Genomic DNA, 24,515 nt, shown 5'->3' with positions numbered 1-24,515 from the left:
CTTATATAAACTGTAAAGAACTGTAAACATTTATTGAAGTACTTCTAGTGTTGTTTGATTGCTTGTAAATTAGGGATGGGCGATACCACAATGTTTTTAATTCAATAAGATACCGATACTTTTTTGTTACCAATACCGATATCGATACCACTTATTATTTAAAATGTTAATGTAATTTTTCTAAATAATGTTAATTAAAAAAAAATCATTACATGTAAATATACATACACGCACACACGACCATATTGCATATACACACTTCATACACATTCATACTGTATATACACACTGCACAGATACACACACACACACATATTTAATCACCTAATGGTAATGAGAGAGAGCTGATTTATTATTCTAATTTATTATTTTATTTATTTATTTTTATGTAAATATTATACTATATATTATAATACTATACTATTATTTGCTGTGTTTTCTATGTTTATAAAAACTCTTCTATAATGTCTTTTGTCAGACAGAGGGAGATCGAGCAGAGGAACACTGGGCATCTTGTTTTTGTTCCGCTTCTTTATAAGTTTCAGGGTGTGTTGTCAGTAAGTGTTTATAAAGGCTGCTTGTATTGTTGCTGTGGATGACTTTCTTATCGCAAATATTGCTAGTGCAACGCTTTTTCAGCTAATGAGCACGACAACATGCTGCGTTACCTCTCTGCCATCGTGTCATTCCATAATGCAGATGCGTGTGACTTGCGTGTGTTGAGTATGTAAGTTATCTAAAAGGCACATGATTGCTCACGTGACGTTCCAACGCAAATTGATTGGTGTAACGTCTTGTACACAATGCGTCACAGCACTAAAACATTTAGTTATGCAGAAATTATTCAAATCTAGTTGAAATATCGATGCTTTAAAAAATATATATTGATACCAAATTAGAAGCTTCTAAGAATCGATATATCGATACTTGAGCATCGATGTGCACATCCCTATTGTAAATTATACTGGCTGAAAAGACGAAAGACTAAATCTCTTTCTCTGTCCAACACAGATTTGAATGCAGTGCAATTGAAGGATTAATAAACATATGCAAGTCATGATCATTTACAAGGTTGCGTGAGTGTTTGAAATGAGATCATGATCTTGTAATGATCACTTGTGCAACTGTACACTGAATGCGTGGCTAAAGAAGTGACACCGTGAAAAGAACCAAACAATTCAACATTGGCTCATTCTGAAATGTAGCCCTATATACATTTTTAGTGATCGTGAGTTATGTAGCCAGAAGTATGTATGGCTTCATTTAATATTTAAAGCAAACTCTAGGGAGCGGTATGACATCGTTTTTTTTTTCGTGCTTACTAGCTGACCGCCTGCCTCCATATGGACGGCTTTCCCGCTGTTACCAGTTTGACGTTAGCTTGACACGTACGTCGCCGGACTTGAGATGCAGAGAGAAGTTGACAACGACGACAGGCATGGCAAAGAATGGTTCCATTGAGCACATAAGACAAAAACAGAAGCAAAAAAATAAACAAGTAAATAACAGGGTGAGAACGTGGTTAAATCTGAAAATTTGGTAAACAATCAGGTGAGGACTTTTCTTTTTCTGGATTGCTTTTGAAAACACTGTCATTTGGGTTTAGGGAAGTGGGGGGACGGGTCAGTCTGTGATTTTGAAAACACTATCGGTTGGGTTTAGCGAAGGAGGAGAGTGAGTCAGTCGGTCATTCTGTCAGTCAGTCAACAGCAGCCTCTGGTGGATTTCTGTGAGAACAGCAGGCACTAATGGCACTCGGGAGAGAAATTTGAGATCTTAAAAAGCGTACACAGTGGCTTCTGGCGGACTAGTGAAAACAAAAACTGCAAAAAAAACGTACCTCTTGGGACATATTTGGCACTCTCCAGAAATGTATATAGCTGTACATATTCAGAATGAGCCTGGGTTGAAACAATCATTCTTCTGTTACATTGTGGGATTTTTTTTCTTGTAAAATATAAGCACGCTATTGTGCAACATAGTCATTTCAAATTTTAATCATACCATGATACTAGAGTTATCGTGATTATTGTGGAAATAAATTAGTTTATTTTTCACCCAAAACATTTTACACACTGTCAGGTTTAAAAGAATAAATTAACCTTCTTTGGACAGATGGAGTAAAAACAGTAGCGTTAAATACAGCAATAGACGTGATGAATTGACAAGCATATGTGCAAAAACAATAATGGATGTCAGCTACTGTACTTTAAATAAGACATTTTCATCAAACATTCGCAAAAAGCACATCATCAACCTATTGCATGATAGATTGTGACTTAAAAGTTACGACTTAAATGTAGGTATGTGCTTACAACTATTCAGTCAATATGTTATATTTATAGTCTGCTAATATTTATTGTGTGAAAAAGTATTGTGTACTCGAATCCAAAATCGTGACAGGACAGGACATACAATAAGTGAGAAACTCCGGACTCGGACCCCGTCGTCGTAGTTAATTCCTCTCTGCGTCTCAAGTCTGCCAACATGCATGGTGAGCTATTGGACAAACTGGTAATGATGGGAAAGCTGTCGATGCCGAGGTAAGCGGTCAGTTGGTAAGCACAAAAAGGAATGGCGTCATACCTCCTGTAACGTTTGTTCTTAATACGAAATGCAGCCATATGTACTTTTGCCTACATATTTCACGATCTCCAGAAATGTATATAGGGCTACATTTTCAAAATAAGCCTATGTTGCATTTTAAGGGCAGATCTGGTGATGTAATTGCTGAAAAATTGAATTAATAGAAAATTATTTTAGTTGGATTAAATGGCTTAGTTTTTATTGTGATTTTTTTAAAATGCTAAATTATTGTGTTTTGTATTTTCTTCTATTTTTATAATTACGCATACTTTAAATGTTTACAAAGTTTTTCCAGAAAGTATTTACAAGAAAGTATCAGGTGCATTTGGAGAGAGAAAAAAATGTGCCTATGACAGGTGGTTTTTCAAGCCCCACTCACTATTGCGCTTACTAGTGTGTGCGTTTGCAAACTTATGTGCACAGTAAAGTCAAAATTACTAGCCCTCCTGTGAATTGTTTTTCTTTTTTAAATATTTCCCAAATGATGTTTAAGAAAGCATGGAATTTTTTCACGGTATTTTCAATAATATTTTTTTTTTTTCTGGAGAAAGTCTTATTTGTTTTTATTTTGGCTTAAACAAAAGCAGTTGTACATAAAGAAAAAACATTTAAAAAAAAAACATTAAAAAAAAAAACATTTTAAGGTCAATATTATTAGCTCCCTTTAGCAATATTTTTTTCTCGATTGTCTACAGAACAAACCACTGTTATGCAATGACGCCCAATTCTTTTTAGTTTGTCTAATTAACCTAGTTAGGACTTTAAATGTCACTTTAAGCTGAATACTAGTATCTTGAAAAATATCTAGTCAAATATTATGTACTGTCAATATGGCAAAGATAAAATAAATCAGTTATTAGACATTAGTTATTAAAACTGTTAGTTTAGAAATGTTTTAACATCTCCTTTAAATTAAACAGAAATCAGGAAAAATATATTTATACAGGACGGCTAATATTTCAGGAAGGCTAATAATTCTGACTTCGACTGTAGAAAGGATGTGTGGAAACCTAAAACAAATCCAAAAAACTGTATTTGCCAGTCCTTGTAATGTGAAACAATCTTCTGAAAGTCGCAATTAGTTCCCTGCAGTAACTTTTCATCTAAACATATATATTTATAAAAAAAGAGGAGTACAATTGGACATTACCAAAGGCGATGATGAAATGTGTTGTATGCTGTATAATTATTAAAACTGAAGCATCCTTTAGAATAAACTAAACCCATGCCGCTCCTTGGCTGCTTCAGCTTAAGCAATTACATTAGCTCAGCACTCTGGCCTGCTTAGGTTAATAAATCCCCAGGAGCCGATCAACAGAGAAGAACTTCATGCTGAGTAAAAGTTAATGTAGGATCCTTGACCAACAAGCTTTGATATTAACTTTTTAAAGGTTAATGTGTCCCTATCAAACAACGATTGCTGAGGCTGTTGCTTATTTAAAATGGTTGCAAAATATAAACAACCTTGTTAAAGGGACATTTCACCTAAAATGTACAATTCTTTCATAATTTGAACTTCTTGTTGAACCCAGAAGAAGATATTTTGAAGAATGTTACAAACTGATAACCGTTGACTTCCATAGTATTTGTTTTTCCAACTATGGATATTAATGTCTGCTGGTTTATCCATTCATTCAGTTTTCTTCGACTAAGGCCCTTATTTATCAGGGGTCTCCATAGCGGAATGAACCGCAAACTATTCTGTTTTACATATGTTTTACAAAGCGACCCTTTCAGCCACCACCCAGTAGTGGGAAACACCCATACACTCTCACATTCACAACACACACTCATACACAACAGCTAATTTAGTTCATCCACTGCATGTCTTTTGACTGTGGAAGAAACTGGAACACCCAGAGAAAACCTACACGAACACAGGGAGAACATGTACACCACACAGAAATGCCTACTGGCCCAGCCAGAACTCGAACCAGCTACTTTCTTGCTGGGAGGCAATAGTGCTAACCACTATGCCATTTAGCTTTTTGCAAAACATATTCTTTTGTGTTCTACAGAACTTTCCTAGATCTAGAACCACTTGAGAGTGAAAATATAGTAAGTAAATTTTCTTTTTTTTTTGCATTTTTTTGGGGGGGAGGGTTAATCTGCAAATACCAACATAGGCTAATTCTGAAAACGTAGCTCTATATACATTTCTGGAGATCTTAAATAATGTAGCCAGAAGTACATATGACTGCATTTCATTTTTAAAACAATTGCTACGAGGCGGTATGACTTCTTTCGCGCTCACCAGCTGACCACTTACCCAGTTTGCTCAGTAGCTCGCCATGTACATTGGTGGACTTGAGATGCAGAGAGGAGTTGACCACGATGATGGGGTTTGAGTCCAGTAAAGAACATTTCCAGAAAGTGTGTAAGACAAAAACTGAAGCCAAAAAATAAACAAACTAAGGGTGCTTTCACACCTGTGAATCGATTCAGTTGTTCCGAAACAGGGATTAAAATTGTTATATTGTTGCTCTTTGCGTGGTTCGCTTTCACACGGCAATGTTTCTAAACAGACAAAAATAGCTAAAACAAGTCACGTGTGAGTAAACTCTCCTCACATTGGTCAGAGTTTTACAGTTTATTTTGCATAGTCCCGCTCAGCTGTAGGGGGGTTTGGTGGTGTTTGACAGGGTGCGTGTGACTTGTCTGAAGAGCGAGGAGGGATGCGGTGGGAAGGGGTGAGAAGGGGATTTTGAGGACCGGGAAGGAGACGCGAGATTTTCGGGAAATTATCACTCGTTTGCGGGCATCCGGGAATCTCTGTGCATTTGCGGGAGACTCACAAAACTTCAGGGAGACTTGAAAAGTCTGGAATGACCTCCCGCTCTACTCATAACTCTCTTCATTCCTATTACATATCCATAATACACTGTGTTATAGCGGGGCTCGGATCGTTTGCTTTGTCACTACAATCGATCTATTCCAGAGTTCGTTTCACCTCATTCAAGCATTCTCGGAGCGATTGTTTTGGCACGGATCCGAGCGCGATTGGTGGTTTCAAATATGCCAAATGAACTGCGCTAACTGGGCAAACGAGACAGGTCCCGAAACAAAAATCTAAGTGTGAAAGCACCCTAATTAAATAAAAGGGTGGGAACGTGGTAAAATATGAAAATGTGGTAAAAATCAGGCAAGAGCTTTTTTTTTCTGGAATGCTTTTTAAAACTGCCGGTTTGGTTTAGGGAAGTGGGTGGGTAAATCTGTTCTTTTGAAAACACTATTGGTTGGGTTTATGGAAGGAGTCAGTCAGTCAGTTGACATCGGCCTCTGGTAGATTTACATGAGAACAGCCAGCGCAAATGGCACTCGCGAAAGATATTTTAGATCTGAAAAAAAAATACACAGCGGCCTCTGGTGGATTTGCGAAAACAAAAACTGCAAAACAATGTAGCTCTTGGGACGTATTTGGCACTCTCCAGAATTTATAGTGGTACTGTACAGTTTCAGAATGAGCCTGGAAAAACTGGCTTGATTATTGAGGGACCAATCAGCTAATTTAAGAGAAAATGGTCTTCATTAACAGCTCTATGAAGGCTTAGTACCTTATTTTTGTTCCAAATTAGTGCACAGCCTCTTTTCATCTTCGAAAAGGTGTTTAATTGGACGAACAGGGTGACTATTACTGTACTCCAGCTTCTCCAAAAAACAAATGTGCACAGCATTACAAGGATAGAAACGTGATTTTGTTTTCAGTCTAAACAGTCTGTGTAACTTGTATTTCTGACAGTGGAAATATTGAATGTCTCCACAAGTATAGCAAGATTTGTGGAGATTTTTTTTGGTCCACATGACAAAAATGGCTCATAAATCACACAGAATCATGTCAAGAATCAACATGTAAAAATGCTTAATGTTTCCTGTGAGGTTTGTGTTAAGGTTTGGGTGGGGTGATAGTATATAGAGTTTGTACAGTATAAAAAAACATTATCATTAAGTCCCCATAAAGATACAATTATGTTTGTGTCAAGTATGAGATTTTAGTTGTAATTGTTGTTAAAATAGAACCACATTATAACCAAACTGATACACTTTTTTTTTTGAAAACCCCAGTGTATAGTATGAATAGCAAATCTGTAAGTCGTTATCAAAACTAAAATCTTACACATGCTTAAACAAGCACCTAATTTTCCAGTGACCTTTCTTTCACTTTTGTGTTGCTCCATGCAACCTATATTTAAGATACGAGAATTTATTTGGGGTTAAATAATACAATCACACCACATTATACCGGATAAAGAGGGCAAAAACAGAACACAGTAACTAGAATCAATATTTTTGAGTGCTTGAAGGCCATCTGGATTTTACTTCTCAGCAGTATGGAGGCTTGTAAAGTTTGAAGGTTGCACCATTCCTCCTTGGCTTTGTCTGAAAACAGAAAAAAAGTTTCCATTTTAACATCTATAAATGTAAACAGGTTTGACGTCATCCAGAAACCAGAAAACATTCCTGCTTATTAATTGAAAATAACAACCTTTTTATTCCGTTTCACTTTCATTTATTAAAGTGATTATTCCAAAACAGGCTGGTTCACTTGCATTTCTCACTTCTGTGTGTGTGATATTGACTCACAAACATGATTCCCAACATTTGTGTATTACTGCATTCATTCTAGGATATCCTGTTTCTAGGATCCTGTTTCTGTTTCTATCAAATGCCAGCCTGTGTGTCAGAATGCACATGACTCTGTTAAGAAAGGGCAAACTGTGGTGATGTTGGTTTGCTTTAGTGGATGCACAGACATGCAAAACAGCAGGCAACTTTGTATCTGTTTTCCTATTGTCTTTCAGACAGTTTTAAGTTTTTCTCAAATACCCTTTTTAAAATACAGGTTATTTTATGGCCTGAAGAAGGCCTGTTCTGTGGTGCCATGAAGAAGCTTTATCACCCATTGAGAAGTTTCTTTCCACAAAACTGTTCTTTCGATTTCATTAGACTATCTTTATAAGAAAAAAATGTTCTTCTATCATATTGCTGTAAAAATGACCATTATGCATTATTTATGATGAAGTTTAGTTACAATTAGATACTAATTAAAATTAAATAAAATGTTATTTAAAGTAAATGTATTAAGTAAATGTATTTAGTTCTCCTTTTAAATTTTTACTTTTTTCAAAGTAGAAAAAAACGACTTGGGAGACAGCAAGAATTTATATCATCATAGGCAGGAACTTTGACTATCTTTGGGGACCTTATATCAGTATTATGTAAATTGCGTGTTTGTAAACATATTTTTACTATTTTTTATTGTATTATTGTTTTTTTTTTCTTATTTTGCCATTATTTATTTTTCAATGTTTCAATTCATTATTTTTATTATTTTGTTATTTTTATTTAATTATTTTATTTCTGGTTTTTTGGTATGTTATGTTATTTTATTTGAATGTGTATATGTGTGTATGTAGAGTTGAAGTTATTAGCCCCCCTTTAATTTATTTATATATATATATATATATATATATATATATATATATATATATATATATATATATATATATATATATATATATATATATATATATATATAATTTCCCGAATTATGTTAAACAGGGCAAGGACATTTTCAGAGCATGTAGGATAATATTTTTTTCTTCAGGAGAAAGTCTTATTTGATTTATTTCAGCTAGAATAAAAGCAGTTTTCAATTTTTTAAACACCATTTTAAGGACAAAATTATTAGCCCCTTTAAACTATATATTTTTTGATAGTCTACAGAACAAACCATCGTTATACAATACCTTGCCTAATTACCCTAACCTGCCTAGTTAACCTAATTAACCTAGTTAAGCCTTTAAATTTTACTTTAAAATATATAGAAGTGTCTTGAAAAATATCTGGTAAAATATTATTTACTGTCATCATGACAAAGATTAAATAAATCAGTTATTAGAAATGAGTTATTAAAACTATTATGTTTAGAAATGTGTTGAAGAAATGTTCTCTCTATTAAACAGAAATAGGGGGAAAAATAAACCGGGGCTCTAATAAATCAGAGGGGCTAATAATTCTGACTTCAACTGTATATGTGTATACATATATAAGAAGGGTGTGAATATGTGCTGTTTTGTAGGTTGATTTTTTTACATTGCATAGCCATACAGTCAAATGAATGACATTTTAAACTTGTAAACAAATAAAAATAATAAAGTATATCACATAGTACATAAAATTAAATACACATAAAATGTACATGGGTCGGCACGTGGCTTAGTGGTTAGCACTATCACCTCACAGCAAGAAGGTCGCTGGTTCGAGTCCCAGCTGGGCCAGTTGGCATTTCTATGTGGAGTTTGTTTGTTCTCACCGTGTTTGTGTTTTCTCCAGGTGCTCTGGTTTCCCACACAAGTCCAAAGACGTGGCATAGGTGAACTGAATAAACTAAACTGGCCGTAGTGTATGTGTGTGAATGAGACTGTATGGGTTTCCCACTACTGGAAGTGTATCCTCTGTGTAAAACATATGCGAGGTAAGTTGGCAGTTCATTCCACTGTGGCGACCACTGATAAATAAGAGACTAAGCTGAAGGAAAATGGATGAATGAGTTTGTACTTTCAGTGAATCGTTAACTGGAGACTGACGCAGAACGGATCATTTGAATCAGTGAATCATTAACCGTAGACACACTTTGAACTGCTTATTTGAATCATTGAGCTGTTGACTCGAGTACAGATGCAGTTTTAACAGGTTACCTGTATTCAGATCCTTCATATAGCAAAGGAGGTTTTAATTTTAAACTTCTAAAAAGGAAAAATCTGATACCAATCTGCACTATCTGAGGATGCATAAAACTACAGCCATAATTGAAATGTATACAGTGAAAGTCAGAATGATTAGCCCTCCTGTGAATTTTTTTCTTTATCAAATATTTCCCAAATGATGTTTAACACAGCAAGGAATTTTTACACAGTATTTCCTATAATATTTTTTCTTCAGGAGAAAGTCTTGTTTATTTTATTTAGGCTAGAATAACAGCAGTTGTTACATTTTTACTTAAGCATTTTTTTCTTGTCTACGAAACAAACCATCGTTTTACAATGATCGGCCTAATTGTCTAATTAACCAAGTTAAGCCTTTAAATTGCACTTTAAGTTGAATACTAGTATCTTGAAAAATATTATGTACTGTCATCATGGCAAAGATAAAAAAAATCAGTTATTAAAAATAAGTTATTAAAACTATTATGTTTAGAAATGTGTTGAAAAAAAATCTACTTTCTGTTAAACAAATCTTTGTGGAAAACATCTACAGGGGACTAATAATTCTGACAGCTGTAAAATTAGTAAAAAAAAAAAGTAATAAATTAAATTTCTTGTACACAGAAAAAAATGATAAAAGAAGAAACATAAATCTGAGTAAATTATAACATTTTTCATATTTACACTTTTTAATATTTACATGCTCTACTTTATTTTAATTTTGTTAAATTCGTAATTTATGTAACAACTTCAACTACAAGTGTCAATTAGTCTTTCATTTGAGCCTATAAAGCCCATGAGGAAACATTTTAATTGGCCTTCAAAGTCAGACTAGTAAGTACAAAGCACTTCTGATGCATTGTGTGAATTGTAATTAAACAGACCAAATTAATATTTTACCGTGAATACTTACAAACAAGGCTGATTTGCAACATGTCATACAGCAGAAATAGCATTTAAATAATCTGAAAAGGTGTGTAGAGAAGGCCGAATATTCAGCATGACAGGCTTTTGACCATGGAAATGAACTATGAAGAATGTTGTGCAAGTAATTATTTAAAAGTTAGTCAATAAATCCCCTGCTTTCAAAGTAACATGGATATTGTGTTGGGCTTCCACACTTCGAAGTGCCTTAAAAATCATGTTTCTTTGAATGCAGTAGAAAAAGACTGTTGGTGTTCTGGTGAAGTATGACAACACAGCGTAATAAAGCCAGCCATGTTTGTAAAGTCTTACTATTATTGCTGCAGTTTATTGATTGAACTTTCTCATAAGTAAAGGCAGCGATGGTTTAGAGCAGGGGTGTCAAACTCAATTCCTGGAGGGCCGAAGCCCTGCACAGTTTAGTTTCAACCCTGCACCAACACACTTACCTGTAGGTTTCAAACAGGCCTGAGGGACTCAATTAGTTTGATCAGGTGTGTTTAATTAAGGTTGGAACTAAACTGTGCAGAGCTGCGGCTCTTTTGGAACTGAGTTTGACACCTGTGGTTTAGAGTCTCGGCTTTTGTTATGCAATTGATAAACTATTAAACTCTGCGCCATGATGAGATGTTTCAAGATGCAAGTATTGTGTAGCTTTTAGATTACTGGTAAATATACAGCAGTTTCTGGTATAAGAAAAAAACTAAAAAAAAAGACTGGAAATCGGGCTACCATGTCAAAGCAATTCATTGATTCCTTATAACTTGTGTCCTCTTTTGGTAAATAAAAATAAAACTGGAAACAACTCACGAAAATAATGCTAAAGTGTTTTCCTTTTTTTGTTTTTCTATTAGTCATATCATTAAACTATGGGTTGTAATATGTATCCCATTTTAATATGTAAAATACTGAACTGGAAGTGGTGGCACGGTGGCTCAGCGGTTAGCACTGTCACCTTACAGCAAGAAGGTCACTGGTTAGAGACCCAGCTGAACCAGTTGGCATTTCTGTGTGGAGTTTGCATGTTTCTTTGGGTGCTCCGGTTTTCCCCATGCACTACAGATGAATTGGGTGAACTATTGGCCGTATGAGTGAGTGTGTGTTTGTGTGTGTGTGTGTGTGTGTGTGTGTGAATGAGTGCGTATGGGTGTTTCCCAGTACTGGGTTGTGGCTTGAAGGGCCACATCTGCTGCATAAAATATATGCTGGAATAGCTGGTGGTTCATTCCGCTGTTGTGACCTCTGAAATAGAGACTAAGGAAAATGAATGAATACTACATTGGTGTATGTGTGTGTATACCTTGTATTCTGAACGTTGTGGGTACCAAATTGCCATACAATTACAGCAATATCAGTACATTTTGAACATGTGGGCACATTTTGTTGGTCCTTATGAGGGAAAAGGTTTATAAATATCAGAATGAAGTATTTTTAACATTTAAAAATGCGGATTGTTTCGAGTGAGGTGTTGTTTATATGAGGTAAGAGTATAGAATATACAGTTTGTACAGTATAAACTTCATTACATCTATGGGAAGTCCCCATAAAGATAGCTGTAGGCATGGGACGATAACCGGTTTTAAGGTTTATTGCGGGTTTTTTTTTTTGTGTGTGTGAGTGTGTGTGTGTGTGTGTGTGTGTGTGTGTGTGTGTGCGTGTGTGTGTGTGTGTGTGTGTGTGTGTTGTAAAAAAAATCAGTGTTTTTGAAACTAATGAAGAAATCATTGATTAATTTGAATTATTTAGCCAAACATGTTTAAATATTAACTTCGATATAAACAACCCTGGGAGTAAGTAAGTGAGCCTGACATGTTTACTGTTCTAAAATCAGGGTTTCTGCAGGATTCAAGTCCAATTTAAGACTTTTACGACCATTAAGAATGAAATTTTAGACTTTATGTTGAGATTTTTTCTAGCATTATCATGAGGAATCGTATAATAGTTTTTCTTTTTTTCCAGATTAAGGAATTTAATTTGAAGAATTTGCTGATAAAAATGTCTAACAGCTGTTGTGAACTGTATCTCTGCAATAAAAAACTTAAATATAAAAAATAAGGTTTTATTGAGATGTATTGTTGGTGATTGGATGGTTGTCAGCACAACTGAGCAGCTTTTGTTGGACAAAGCAAAATTAAGACTTATTTACAATGATTTAAGACTTAAGGCCTAAAATTTAGTTTTTGAAATTAAAGACCTTTTAAGACTCTGCGGACACCCTGAAAATATCTGAAATGTTTCCTAAAATAAAATATATTGTGTTCAGTGGGGGGAAAAGGTCGTTTTTATACCCACACATTTAAAAAGAAAGGGCGGTAATGACAATACCATGAAGCTGTGATATTTTTATCCAAGGTTCTCATACCTGTGGAAACTGATGCCTATGAAACTTAACCTATGCCAGATAGCTGTACATGTGTGTTGTGTGCACTTGCTTATATGGTTTATGAGGATATACACTTTTATAATGACATGGGTATGACTTAGGTATTACATTAATGTTGTTTATTAAGGACATGACTTGTGTCCTCATAATTTAAAATGCTTAAAAATCATACTTAAGTGTCTTTTGTCATTCAGAATCTGCAACAGATTTACTGTGAGGGTTGTGTTTATGTGTAGGTGTGGGGTAAGGTCATCAAATAAGCATTATTTAGTGTAAAAAAATACATTATGGCTATGGGAAGTCCTCATAAAGAATATTTACAGCTTTATGTGTGTGTGTACTCACGCTTGCCCTTCTAAACTGTGCAAGAAACTGTCGATCTGTTCTTCAGGAATTTCTCCATCCAGATGGGCCAAGTATGTGTACAGACTGCGAAACATGTGGAAAGGAATCTGTGCTGGACCACCCTCAGGGTCCTCTGTGAGTATTTCACATGCATGTTTCAAAGCACTCGTGATGCTCTGTGGGAACAATATTCAATTCAATTCATGTTTATTTCTATAGTGCTTTTACAATGTAAACGGTGTCAAAGGAGTTTAACATAGAAGTTCTAGTAAATTAGTAATGTGTCAGTCCGTTTTAGTCCAATCCAGTCCAGTTGACTTTTAGTTTCGTTCAGTTCAGTGTGATTTAACTTTAATTTTAGTTGTATTTTAATTGAATATAGTGGGCTTTTTGACATTTCTTTGCACACTTTAAATTATGACCATCACTGCACTCAATATTTCTCGTTCAACTCTGTGAAAGTTAAAGCCATTTAAAAATCCAACACTGCCATCTAGAGTCAATTAATAGAATTGAATTGAAAACAAAGTTCTTGGACCAAAGAAACATTTTCCTTAAAGTGTAAAACATTGTTATTTTTCAAATGTATTCATATTTATTTATAACTTTGTGTACTTTAGAATGTTTACAGTTTTATTTTTATTATATTATTTTTATTTGTATTTTTTGAGAGAGAGAAAAAAATAATGACTATACACCCTCAGAAATAAAGGTACAGGAGCTGTCACTGGGGCAGTACCTTTTCAAAAGGTACACATTTGTACCTGAAGGGTTCATAATGGTACACCAGAGGTACATTTTAGCAACATTTGGCCACTTATTTGGCCACTGTGCACTCTTTGGGTACAAATATGTATCTTTTGAAAAGGTACTGTCTCAGTGACAGCTCCTGTACCTTTATTTCTGAGAGTGTAATTAGGACTGCATGATACTGGAAAAATCAGACATTGCAATATTTTTTTTCTGCTTAAAATATTGCGATATACCACCAGATGAATTGAATAGCTCTATTTAAAAAGAATTCATTCATTTAGATAAATTGGAATGATCAAGTTTATTTTTTATATGCAGTGCATTTGCATAAATCATAATAAATTACAAGCATAAATACAACAGCGCAAAGATTAAAGTGAAATAAACAGTACTTCATGGTTTTCTGGAACCATAACAGTATCCAGGTACAGAAATTTAATCGTCATTTTATAAATTATTTAAAAAATTACAATCTGATCCTTATAATGCTCATTAATTGTCATTTTAATTTTTTATACTTTAACACTAGGTTTTAATCATAGCCCTAACTATAATACATGATTTACAGAATGAACCCACTGAATCTCATTTAGTATAACATAGTCTATTTACTGTGTTACTTCGGTACAAAAAACAAACATGTGGTTTATTAAAAACTCTTATTAAAACATTACAATGTATAGTTATTTCTCAGTAACTGTCATTTTAATTCTTTATACTTTATCACTAGATTTTAATAATACAAAATACAATAAAATACTGAATATAATCCCTAATTTGTATGAGGGGGATTGAACCCCCAAATTAATACTTGATCCCCCCTTGAAGGACATCAAAACAAGATGTATGGGGGTTCAGCCCTCAGCCCTTAGTAAGAAATAGCTCTCTCTAATCTCTAGTTTAATTCTTAAATGGTTCATGCTATTAGAAAGAAAAAATATGATTTAACAGTCTAAAACTGGCAGTACTAGTGCACCAAAGCACATCTTAAGTATTCACAAAATGCTTCTTGTAAAATAGGTGTTTTTATCTGCATGTAGCCTAAATAAATAAAAAATAGACATAATTTGTATAGTAACTTCCAAAATAGGTTCCAAAAACACTAAAAACGTATACATTTATAAATGAGATGTAATTTAAATACATTAATTGATTGACTGAAGCATGCATTACCAAACTGGTACCAAAAAAAGTTGATTATACATTTTATATAAATTGACAATTATACATCCCCCAATTGTCAATGTATAATTTGCACGCTTTTTATAGGTACTTACCCCACCCAAAGCGCTGCATGCCAAAGCAAAAAACTGCATCCAGTTAATGTTTTCGCTGAAGTTTCCAAGTGCGAGGATAGTGTCAAGCTGTTCCACAGGCAAGTGTAGGGCTTTCCACTTGGGAAGAAGCTCATCTTTTGTAACTGTTTCTTTAGATGTAAGCTGCAGGCAAGACAAATCTCATCAGTATTCACAGATATGAAATAGAAAGACGGTGCTGTGGATCACACCTGTTGATGAAGGATCTTCAGAAGGCCTGGTGTAAGTCCTGTGTCTGTCTTTTGAGTCGCCACTGGCAATTCCAGCCTCTTCTTGACTGGCAGGTCCTGACCTTTGGATAATGCTGAAAAATAGCTGATGGAGAAACAGTTTAATTCTTGTCATTTATCATGTTTATATTCAGTTTTAAAGCATATATTACATATAATGGCAATTTGGATGCATAATACACAGTACAAAATGTTTGGCTTACTCAGCTGCCCACTGCAGCACATCACGAGGCTGTGTCCTTATTGCTGCTTTAGTGAACTGCTTTAACATATTGGGCAGAGCTGGAGGGATGTTGATCTGCTGAGCGCAGTACATGGTTTCTGAAAGAGGCATCACTTCACTTTGAGCTGTGTTTTAGGATAAGAAAGAGAAACTGCACACACAAAAAGTATATTAATACAATATATGTTACAATATATATAAAAAGTGAAATAGCATGAATTCAATACATGCAAAACGGGAAAGGCCATATCAGCATATTTCATGTCACATAACACTAAAACATGATTAAAGAAAATACGTTACATACAGTACATTAACGTTATACAAAAACGTACGTGCTAAAGTTAACTCTATCTATTATCCAGACTTACCGTTATGTTATTTTAAATAAAGAGATGCGATTATGTCGTTTTATTAATATAATAGTTAGTACTTTATAGAAAATATACTATTAATAGTATTATATATAGTTTTTTGGCATCCTAAAATGCAGCAGCGACTTGTTCTGTTTTTCATAGCAACGTGTTGTTTGGAAGCGTCACCTAGACGCCGAAAGAGCTCTTTGTGATCTGATTGGTCAATGTCAAATAAAGGGCGTTAACTACAGCTGTTGTTGCCATGTCCTCCGAATATATGTAGGTTTCCGCTTATAAAAGGTTGCGTATTTATTGTAGCATTGCGTATCCTGTGGAGATCCCTTTAAAGTTGTTTTTAAAAACCAAGCAAAATGAAGATAAATAAGAGTGTTTTGTATACATGAAAGGCTAGAATCAATTCAAACCTAATCGGTGAAGATATTTTTCATTTTTTCACAATAAACTGTTGAAATGCCATTTCCACCACTGTCATTTCCATCACCACTCTCATTTTTAATTTTTTTTAAAAAGCTCTCTTCACACATTAAAAGTGTATTCACAATGTATAAGTTCATGCTTTATTTATTATACAAATTCAGTTTATTTTATTTTCTCATAAGCTCTTAACCAAAATAATATTAAATTGTAGAGGGTGACAGGTGAAAAATTCAGCATACAACTAATTTATTTTATTAACAAATGTATAATAGGGTATAAGCCGAGCTAGTGCTGTATCCATGCTGATACACTTCTGGTGACCTGTTATTGTGAACTTTTTTCCATTTTATACGGTTCCTTATACAGCATCGATGTTGTAATGTCATTAAAATACATTCAGTTAAATAAACGTTAGCATTTATTTGGTTGCTCAAGCGTAAAACGAGACAAAAAGCTGTTTACTCGCACGCGCCTGTCAGAATCGGCAGGCTAACACAGAAGCTCCATTGAATATACTGGGGTAAAATAAATGCTCATATTATAAAGACATGGCAGGGGAAATGTAATTTAATGCAGTGCTTCTTGTACAATCTGAGACCCACTTTAAATCGGACATCACTCAGCTAGTGGAGATCGCTCATCTTTAAAGAAAACATACCTTAAACGCACGGATTTTGCATTGGCATTCAATTCGCCGGAAGCGCTTAACCCAGGTTACTGGCAAATTAAAAGTCCTATTTGCATGCTTTGGCATATACCCCATTGTATACATATTGTGGAAAAGTTTATTAAATTTTGAAATAAAAGCTGTATACTAAGATGTGGTGGAAATGACATTTTCAGTTCACGATGAGAAAAATGTTTCTCTTCTTATCCAATTTTGTACTCTTACAGATCTTAAAACTAGACAAATTGTTTAAACTTTTGAGGCTATTACGTTAATTTTGAACAGGTTTTTTTTTTACTCAACTTCACAAGGCTAAAAGTGCCCGTAGTTGAAGAATGGATCATATTTATACTGTGCATAGAGTTGAAGTCAGAATTATTAGCCCCCCTGAATTATTAGAACCCCTATGGAATATTTATTTACGCACAAAATATTTATGACAGTGATTTTATTCCATAAACCCGTTTATTTTTTCCCCAATTTTTGGTTAAGGGAGAGAAGACATTTCTAAACACAATAGTTTTAATAACTCATTTCTAATAACTGATTTATTTTATCTTTGCCATGATGACAGTAAATAATATTTTACTAGATATTTTTAATGACACTTTTATGCAGCTTAAAGTGACATTTAAAAGCTTAACTAGGTTAATTAGGATAACTAGGTTAGGCCTCTGAATAAACAAACAAAGACCACTAGTCGCTCACTTACCAAATCTGTAGAGACAGGACAATCAACACCAACTGGATCCGCGTCTTTATGTAAAGGAGACGAGCGGCAAATCCGGATTTCACCATTTCCAGATGAGAAAAGCTCTCGGGTAAAAAATGTTCCTTAGACACATATTTCTGTCACACGTGGCGTGCACTGTAATCCACATGTGAGTCCAGCTGCGCTCTTATAGAGGGAAAATGAAAACAAAACCTTCACTGCAGCAAATTATAAAAGCCATACTGACGACCTGTAACTCCAAACAATTTTTCTCCCGCTTTGCAGCACAACGTGGCGTCTCTCTGCCGTCTAAACACTGTAACAGGTAAAAACAGTCTTGGAAGCTATCATGCATATTAATAAAGTTGAACCGCAAACACAATAGAGTGAAAACAAATCTTATTCATGAATGAATGCAGCACACTCAGAGACGTAATAAGGCACTCCCAGGTACAGACGTCCAGTCTAAAGGCTAGAATACACGCTAAGATCTCATGGCTGTGATGCAGCTTCAAAAATTAGTTTTAAACCGGATGTAGGAATTTGCTTGAAATAATGCAAAAACAACCAGTTTTCACTTTTTAGTGAAATATATGTGTCCTAATAGTTTTTTTAGCAGTGTGAGACAACAGACTGTCAACAGCTCAAAGAACATATTTTGGTGTTTCATGACCCTTTAAGTGAGTGTTTCATATGGATTAATTAATCATTCTTATTGTTAAATGCAAACCGTTGTAGTTTATTAAAGACAAAATCCCACCACTGCATGACAGCTGCACTTTCAGCAAACCTCCTAATTCCTGCAGCATGAGGACTTGATGATTGTTTATGAGAGTCAAAAGTGGCTGATCTGTTTGGCGAAATATTTGGCTGCGTGTCGCTGCATCCAAAACAACTAAAACAATATAACTAAAGAAATCTCCACTGTGCTGAGCGAGAGCACTTACTGAACAGCACATCATTGATGACGTAAGCGTGCCCAGGACTGAATGTAATGTGAGTGCAGGCCGTCGGATTAGGTGGGAGGGGGGACAAGCGTGCTTTGGCCATGTTCAAGGCAACTGTACATAGTGTGAGTACACCCTAAACAGCTTGTTCCCAAATACTTTAGTGAAATATAGGACCAGATGTTCCATAAAGTGAATAGAAAAACAATGCCCTCTGATGTGGACTCTGCCAAACGTCAAGGTACACCTTGCATAATTTGTGTTCTCCATTTGAATATTTGGTAAAATAAAAATATTTAAATTTTTTAGGAGGTTTCATTTTGTCCACTGCCCACAGATTACTTTATTTTTTTTTGCTGACCAAGTCGGGTAACAGCCACATCACCATCCCCAGCGATGTTTGCCTCAAATTACAGCTTCAACTTTTCATATATCAAAATTTTTAAAGCTAGAGTCTGTGCAAATGTAAAAAACTGTACTCACAGACTCAGAGAGAAAATTGGTATCAGAGAGCTGGATGAACAGTACGAGTTAAATGATGTCATAGTATGCTGAGAGATGCAGATACACTTGAAGTTCCAGCCCTTTACCGACGAGGAAAACAGGTAATGCAACACACTCATGAACAGACGAATGTGCGCATGAACTCAGAACTCAGATTGGTAATTTGACTGTTTTGTTTACAAAACTGCTGTATTGTTACAGTTTTGAACAATTTCTTTTATTGTATATTGGCCCTTTTCACATTTTTGGGTTTCTTAGCAGTAAAGTCATCATTTGGGTAAACATCAGTGAATGGAAAAGCACAACAAATACAGTTTTATTTGCATTTGGGAGGGGGATATTAGTATGAGACTACTAACGGAATCCATATATATATATATATATATTATTTTTTTTTTAAACAAACTACTGTAAAATTACAGCAAAAAAAACATATTACTATTTTTTTTGCATTTCAATTTTGTTGTGGTCTGTCTAAAAGCTCTAAAAGGCTGTTTTCTGAAGTGAGGAGGGATGTTGTTCAAAAATAAATTCCTTAGAATCAAAGCTTAAAGTAAACATTTTCTTCTCTCTGTAGACCAAACCTACTATCCCTCACTTTTAATAAAAATTTTTCTTCTGATCACCCTTTGCATCTATCTGTGGATAAGCAAGTATTTGATCAATAAAAATTATTGTAAACGACTAAACCAATTTCCTCTGCTACCTCAATGTTTTAATTGACTTGCAAAAAGTGTGCATGCAAAAACTTCTTGTTCTTTTACAGCTTGTTCTAAAATGCTTCTCTACCTAATATAAGACTAGGTGTTCTATAAAGTGGACAGAAAACCATGACCTTTGAAGTGGATTCTGCGTCAAAGTCAAATGTCAAAGTACACCCTGCATAATTTGTATGATGCATTTAAATATTTTTAAAGCTAAATTTAAATATAAATTTACCCACATCACAAACAAATCTCCACACATTTGCATTCAAACACATGTATCCTTTAAATCAGGATTTAAAAAAAAAATTGTCTATACCTTATAATGAATATAGTTTAGAAGTAAAACGGTTCACAAAAAAAAAATCACAATTTACTCACCCTCAAGTGGTTCCAAACTTCTTATTTCTTTTCTCCTTTTCAAGTTTTGTTGAAAACAAAAGAAGAGCTAAAAACCTGCAATCGTTGAATTCTAAAGATGAAACAGCAAATACTGTGGAATTCAAAGGTTACAGATTTCCAGCTTTCTTCAAAATAACATCTTTTGTGTTCAACAGAAAAAAAACACTTAAAGGTTCCCAGCAGGCACACAACATCATAAGACATATTAGGTTAGATTTAGGTCATGACGTCAGGTGACCAAAATTCAATGTCTAGTCAGCGTCTAAGGACAACGTTATTTTGATGTCCATTAACAACTTTAAATTTTGTTGATATTTGGTTGGTTTTAGGTTGTGTGGGAAAGTGACCAAATGTCATGATCACCAGTGATCATTCCTGACAGATTGCCATGTCTCAAACAAACCAGATGTTAATCATGGTTGATGACACACACACAGCTGAGACTGGTCATTCAGAGTATATATACACCACACACTCCAGGTTATCACAGAGTCTTTGATGTATGTACCATGCATGTCCTAGCATCTTGTTGTTTTGTCTGTTTTTTTTTTTTTTTTTATACTTTAGCCTTGTTTGTGACACCTATTTTTGACCTTATTGTCTACGTTTTTGTATTGCCCTTTTTTGTATCAGCCACTTCTGTTTGTCCCTGTTTTGCTTAAATATAATCTTATTTTACCTGCACTTGGATCCTCGTCTCTGTTGTTCCTTGCTTTGATCCCAACACGTGACCCTAAAATCCAACATCTGATAGATGACATAGTGGTAACGTCCACACAATGTTAAGGTGTAACATGAGTAGATGTTGATATTTGGTTGATTTTAGGTTGTGCTGGAAAGTGACCAAAATCCAACGTCTGCTAGATGTCATAGTGGTAACGTCCATACAACGCCAAGGTGTAACGTGAGTTGACGTTGATATTAGGTTGGACATTAGACATTGATGTCCGCCTTACATTGCGTTTTGATGTCAACCCGATTTTCATTTCCAAACAAAATCCAACGCCAAATGACGTCGGGGTAGTTTACAAGGTCAATATGATGTCATGTTGACGGCCTGTGCCCTCAGGATTTGAAACAAATAAAGGGTAAGTAAATGATGACAGATTTTTTTTTTTTTTTTGAAAGTCTGTCCATTATAATATAAAGTGGCTTCTAATAATGTGCAGTCTATAAAACCAAAATCTGAAAATTATTTTTAAAGTAATATAAAATTCAGCGGCATGGTGGCTCTTGGGTTAGCACTGTCACCTCACAGCAAGAAGGTCACTGGTTTAAGCCCTGGCTGGGTCAGTTAACGTTTTTGTGTGAAGTTTGCATGTTTTCCTCCAGGGGCTATCACGCCCTGGAAAGGCATCCGCTGCATAAAACATATGCTGGATAAATTGGTGGTTCATTCCGCTGTGGTGACCCCAGATTAATAAAAGGACTAAGCTGAAGTAAAAATAAATGAATGATATATAATTATTCTTTTTTTTTTTTTTGCATTGAGAAGTAAAGATCCACAATTTGTATTGTTTTATTTTATTTTTAATTATTTTTTATTCTTTTCATGTGGTCTAATTTATGAAACTCGTTTGAACAGGGGAAATGTACTTTGACATTTTTCTGAAAGTTGGAACATTCAGGTCTGAAGGGGTTAAGGAAGGATTGATGACAATGCTTTCTGTCCTCCTTAAATATCATGGGCATGACACTTGGACTACTGTGAAAGTACAATCAGAGCTTACAGTGTGTGCTTGCTTGCTTGTATGTTTAATGTTTGTGATCCTGTTTTGGCTGAGTTTGGATTTAAAGTAATTGAGCTAAACAATAGCTACACTGCTAAATGATGGATGTTCAAAGGTATTTGGCTCGTATCGGCTGTTCTGGTCCATGTCCCCCGACACTGGAGACTCTGCGATATCTACACCTGAACCACTTACTGACGGTTCCCTTTGAAAACCTCACCATTCACACCCGGGGTCGGGTCAGGCTGGAGCTGCCACTTCTGTATGAAAAAATCGTGGTGAATCATCGTGGAGGATTCTGCTTTGAGATTAACGGACTCTTCTCCTGGCTGCTGTCTCAGATGGGTTATGATGTCACTTTGCTCTCGGCACAGATCAGGAGTCGGTTCACCGGAGCTTACGGACCTCCATTCGACCACTTGTTCTTGATGGTGAAGGTGGATGAACACAGGTGGCTCTGCGATGTTGGGTTTGGGTCTGGATTCCAGCTTCCTCTTTCTCTTGAGACTGACAGTCCTCAGATCCAGAGCCACGGCGTTTATCGCCTCAGATCTGAAGGAAACTTGATTTTCATGGAAAGTAAGTCAGAGATTGGTGGGGAATGTTGGACAGAACAGTATAAGTTCACTCTTGAGCCTCGAGACAGAGCTGATTTCAGAGCCATGTGTGACTACCATCAGAGTTCTGTTAGCTCACTTATGTTCTGTAAGTCTCTCTGTTCACTGTTGTTGCCCACCGGGAGAATCACCATCATGGGCCGCAGACTGATTATAAGCAGTTTGGGCTCAGGTGATGGAGAACATGCATCAAGAACCATAACAGATCTTTCAGATGAAGAAATCACAGAGCTGTTGAGGGAGAAGTTTGGAATTGTTCTTCAAGCTCCACTCATTCCTAAAGATAACGTGGTTTTACCACCAATCAAGTATTAAGTGTTTGTTTATTTGGTGGGTCTTTCTTGCACTTTAAAGAGATTGTTAATAAATATAACATTTATACAACATTTAGGTTACTCACTTCAAGTTCCAAAGCCAGTTTTTTCTATTTAATACAAGTGACAGTGAAAAAACTACTAAGCAATCATTAGCTATCAGTTTTTTGTTTGATTGTTTTTAGAATATTACATTTAATCTATATAATGAATGTTGGCTAATTGTAGCTAATAAATAAATGTGATTAAGATTAATTAATTTTAATTAAATTTTTTTAATTTTAATGGTGGTCTTTCTTCATTAATAAAAGTGAATGTATTTTAGTGTTAATAAATTATGACAGTTTAAAATAAATAGACTAAAATTGCATTTTTGTCAATGTAAATATTAACTTCATCATGATAACACTGTTCTATTATACAACTGAATTAAACTGAATTATTCTATTAAACTGTTGTTTTATTATAATCTACATCAACATTTTAATTCAGCTTTTTAATGTTAGATGAAATTACAGTAATTTTGTTATGCCCTTTGTCATTTTTTATTTTATTTTAATACAATAATTTGTTTATTTACATTTTTATTGTTAATAATTTTAGGTAAGTTGCCATGGACATGTTTGTATTTACTTTTATTTCAATAAATGACAGCACTTAATCATTACAATGAATAATAACCTTGTGTTTTTGAAGTCACTGTTTACACAAGAGGGATACAAAAGATACGAAATCCATTTTTCCCTAATACAGCTAATAATGATTACCTCAATAAATTGAATAGCGTGAGCTTGATCAATCACCATAACTCACAAAACTCTACATGAACACGTTTTGGGATATTTACACCATAGACTGTAAAAGATTTACACGTATTGAGCCTTTTGTTCTCAAAGACTCGACGTAGCAGACAAATACGCTTGTAAAAGATGTCAAATCTAAGCAAAAGTGTAAAAACAAATAATCATTAGACTTAGTGGTCTTAACCTCAGTTCCTGGAGGGCCACAACTTTATAGTTTATCTCCAACCACCTCCAAGTCACACCTGCTTACTGTATTAGTCTCTGGCCCCTTTTTACACTAATACGTTTTAGTTTTAAAAGGGTGTTTTAGAATGAGAACGACCCGCGTCCACACTGGCATTTCACCCAGCGTCTCTGAACTCTCTGTCTACACTATACTGATGAAACGCACATCACGTGACCCCACACTCTCTGGCATGCACTGCAGCGATGAGACCTGTGCACATCGGACGGTTCATCAGGGATCTACCGCTGGATCTAATCTTACTGTATTTGTTAAACGTGATATTTACAGTAATTAGTCTTGTCTCCATCTATGACATATTCCCCGACTTTTGAATCTATTGCTTGTTCTCAGGTAACATGTTGTGGCTGAGCGCAAAGATAAGTTAATATGTTAATTTATGTAACCACGTACACTGATTCTGCACATTTGACTGTTTGTCTTTATTTCCTATATTATATAAACTTACTGCTGTGCGTTATACTTTTATAATGGCCATTATTAATTATTAAAACTAATATTCAGCAAAAGAGAGGGTATGTTTCGTATTTTTTACTGACAATGAAGGAAGGCAGTAATGTTATAGGCTCCGTTTTGTTAACATGTAAACAGTAAAGATGACCTTCATATAAAT

At 34.9% G+C, this 24,515-nt stretch overlaps 2 protein-coding genes across 11 annotated transcripts in view; one reads left to right on the top strand and one right to left on the bottom strand.

Annotated features, from left to right (window-relative positions):
* Positions 1 to 6,172: 6,172 nt before the first annotated feature.
* Positions 6,173 to 24,515, bottom strand: part of ropn1l (rhophilin associated tail protein 1-like) — a 51,267-nt gene continuing 32,924 nt past the window's right edge. For 2 of the 10 annotated variants that reach the window (XM_073940578.1, XM_073940583.1), the window contains exons 2-7: positions 17,638 to 17,823; positions 15,445 to 15,615; positions 15,203 to 15,326; positions 14,973 to 15,134; positions 12,943 to 13,118; positions 6,173 to 6,963 (exon numbers count right to left, since the gene is read on the bottom strand). In XM_073940578.1, the coding sequence (XP_073796679.1) occupies positions 6,900 to 6,963; positions 12,943 to 13,118; positions 14,973 to 15,134; positions 15,203 to 15,326; positions 15,445 to 15,575 (657 nt within the window). In that variant the 5' untranslated portion in view covers positions 15,576 to 15,615; positions 17,638 to 17,823 and the 3' untranslated portion in view covers positions 6,173 to 6,899. 10 annotated transcript variants of the gene reach the window in all.
* si:rp71-1f1.6 lies at positions 21,856 to 23,087 on the top strand. The gene has a single exon (NM_001245034.1). The coding sequence runs from the start codon at positions 22,023 to 22,025 to the stop codon at positions 22,854 to 22,856; it is 834 nt and encodes a 277-aa protein (NP_001231963.1). The 5' UTR covers positions 21,856 to 22,022; the 3' UTR covers positions 22,857 to 23,087.

The sequence above is a fragment of the Danio rerio genome, chromosome 24 (genome assembly GCF_049306965.1).
Source record: "Danio rerio strain Tuebingen ecotype United States chromosome 24, GRCz12tu, whole genome shotgun sequence".
Classification (NCBI taxonomy): Eukaryota; Metazoa; Chordata; class Actinopteri; order Cypriniformes; family Danionidae; genus Danio; species Danio rerio.
The sequence above is the reverse complement of the archived record's forward strand: the minus strand, read 5'-3'. Positions and strand labels throughout refer to the sequence as shown.